This window comes from Anopheles aquasalis, chromosome 2 (genome assembly GCF_943734665.1).
Source record: "Anopheles aquasalis chromosome 2, idAnoAquaMG_Q_19, whole genome shotgun sequence".
NCBI lineage: Eukaryota > Metazoa > Arthropoda > Insecta > Diptera > Culicidae > Anopheles > Anopheles aquasalis.
This window is the reverse complement of record NC_064877.1, coordinates 19,297,501-19,300,000: the sequence shown is the minus strand read 5'-3', so window position 1 is coordinate 19,300,000 and position 2,500 is coordinate 19,297,501. Positions and strand designations below refer to the sequence as shown.

The following is a 2,500-nucleotide window of genomic DNA, read 5'->3' as shown; positions in this document are numbered from 1 at the left end:
TTTTTCTTCCACGTACCCGCCAAATTGCCACCAAAAAAAACCACCAAAAATGTTGAACAAACCGTAAAACTCGCAAAAAACAATATCCACCACCATCACCAAACCGAAACCAAAACCACCACCAACACACCGAACCACCTGTCAATCGAACCAAACAACAAAATGTAAATTGTGTCCCCCGTCGTGTACACCTGTGTTTGTCCCTTGCGTCTGTGTGTGTATGTGTGTGTGTGTGTAAAAATTGCACGTGTACCTCACCTAATGGATATTTAAAAAAAAAACAACAAAACAATTATATACATACACCACGAACCACCACCACCACCATTATCACCACCACACCAATGCAAACTGCTACGATAAATTATGTCAACGATACTACTTCTGGATGTTACTACCGCGGCCTACTACAACGAAATCACACACCGATACGATCGCCTTAAACTTAAAAAAAACACAAACTTACTCTTGAAACACGATTTTCAACAAATCTCTCTCACAAAAACACGCACACGAATAAACTATGCGTGCGGTAAATGTGGAAATGGCAACAAAAAACAACTTAAATCCTGGTCAAACTTTAAACTCCTTCAAAATCGAAACGGAACGGAATGTGCGCGGATCGGGAAAATGGCGGAAAATGAAAACACATCACCTCCCTTCCTGTCTCTCTCTCTCTCTGTGTCTCTCGAGCCAGGATCGCGAAGAGCGAGCCGCGAAAGCAACCGCACAAATAATCTCACCACCGCATACTCACGTTACCTCTGCCATATCACCACAGGAATCGATACAGGAAGAACCGGAACCGGAAGTGATCGGCGCCGGCTTGCCGCTGATGCAAAGACTGAAATTGCTCAAAGCGAAAGAGGATCGGCTGGCGAAGGAAAGCCAATCGAAGGTAATGGGCGCGACGGGGACGGGCACTATAGTCCCAGGTGAAGTCTTTTGACGTCGAAGGTCGAGAAGGAGGACGATGACAGCGGCTTTGATGTTGCATTGCGTTGCTGTGAGTGCTAGGGACCTTAGAGACGTGCAGCTCTTGTTGTTGCACTTCGAGCGAGAGATTATTTTCGCTTTCGCTGAAAAGCGAAACACTAGCGGGGCACCGATACGATGCTAATAGCGAAAACAATTTAATGGACTTCCTTTTTTTGCAAGGCAAGAGAAGTGAAAAGAGGCGAACCGAAAACTGCTCCATTATCTCAAGACGATTGATGGAGCAATCGATACGGTGAACGTGAATCCCGGAGGGAGAACCGTTCGTTTCAGCTTCGTGCTCCGTGTGCTGGCAGCAGCTTCTCCGCTTGAATTGAGTTATCACCGAGAAGTCGTATTTGTTGACAAACAGTATTATCGAACCTTGCAACAATATCCTCCGGAGGGTAAACACTGGGGCTTGCAGATCCTTTCCAGAGTTCCAGAGCTCAGTCACGGACTGGTGGAGGAACTGTCGGATGAATTAGTCATTGAACACACAGTGCCTCGTACCATTAATCCACTGTGGATCCACTCGGCAGTGTGTCTGGTGCTGTGCTAGCTGCTACGGATCCTTCCTGTGTCGGATTCCATTCTCATTGGCCAACAGCAGCATCTTCTGCTGACAGTAGCAGCCAAGAGACGAGGACGATCACATCGCATCGGCACAAAGCAGTATCTAAGCAGGCTAGGAACAATGGAATTATGCACTCCAAAGGCTACTAATCCGGTTCCCTTGCGGCGTGTGTGTTGAAATGGCAGCTGTCAGATGCAAACCAACGAAGAGTAGGCCACGACGATGGTCGAGTTCGTTGTCTTTGGCGAGCCATTTGTAGAAATTGTAGATTCTCTCTCTCTGTACATTGATTTCACTTTCCTCGGCACCATGGTGCACTACGAGCGAATGACCTCGTATGTAAATTGATTCCTTTCATCCATTCCCTTCGGATCGAATTCCGTTTTGGCGGAGCTGCCCTCCAGTAGTTGCCTCACATGGAATGCCAACCAAAACTAGCAGTGCACTGCGGGCGGATAGTGCCCGAAAATGAATGCAAGCACTTCCCATTGACTCCCCTCGAGCCCACCTCACAAGCCTTTGCAACAGGTTTTGCATGGTGAGAATATCCAAGTTAGTGCATCAGCCCACTACCGTGAGAGTCCCGTGTATCGGACCTACCCAAACCTGAACCGAAAGCGCGAAACCTTTAGCAAAACCTCCATAGAGATCATCGTTCATCGCCATCGTGGCCGGATAGTTCCGCACCGCAAGGCCGCATTAAACTCCGTCTCCATTCCTTTGCCGTCCGAAATAACAAAGTTTGTACTCTCAACCCTCGACTCCCCATCTCCCATCTATCTACTCCCCAAAAAAAAAACAGCTGCAGGTGACGTCAAACCAAACGTCCAGTTCACCGTCGATCGTGCAGAGCATGAGTCCAACGTCACCGACGGTGAAAGGACCACCCAGTCCCATCCTAAACACCACCGGAACGGCGAGCCACCATCTCAAACCGACGATGCGTGT

At 48.2% G+C, this 2,500-nt stretch overlaps 1 protein-coding gene across 5 annotated transcripts in view; it reads left to right on the top strand.

Annotated features, from left to right (window-relative positions):
- The window catches only part of LOC126570157 (uncharacterized), a 95,985-nt gene that overhangs the window by 85,889 nt on the left and 7,596 nt on the right, over nt 1-2,500 (top strand). For 4 of the 5 annotated variants that reach the window (XM_050227702.1, XM_050227703.1, XM_050227701.1 and 1 more), the window contains 2 exons: nt 698-898; nt 2,355-2,500. The exon at nt 2,355-2,500 is cut by the window's right edge. In XM_050227702.1, the coding sequence (XP_050083659.1) occupies nt 698-898; nt 2,355-2,500 (347 nt within the window). The remainder of the gene's footprint in view (nt 1-697; nt 899-2,354) is intronic. The other variant, XM_050227705.1, reaches the window with a different exon arrangement.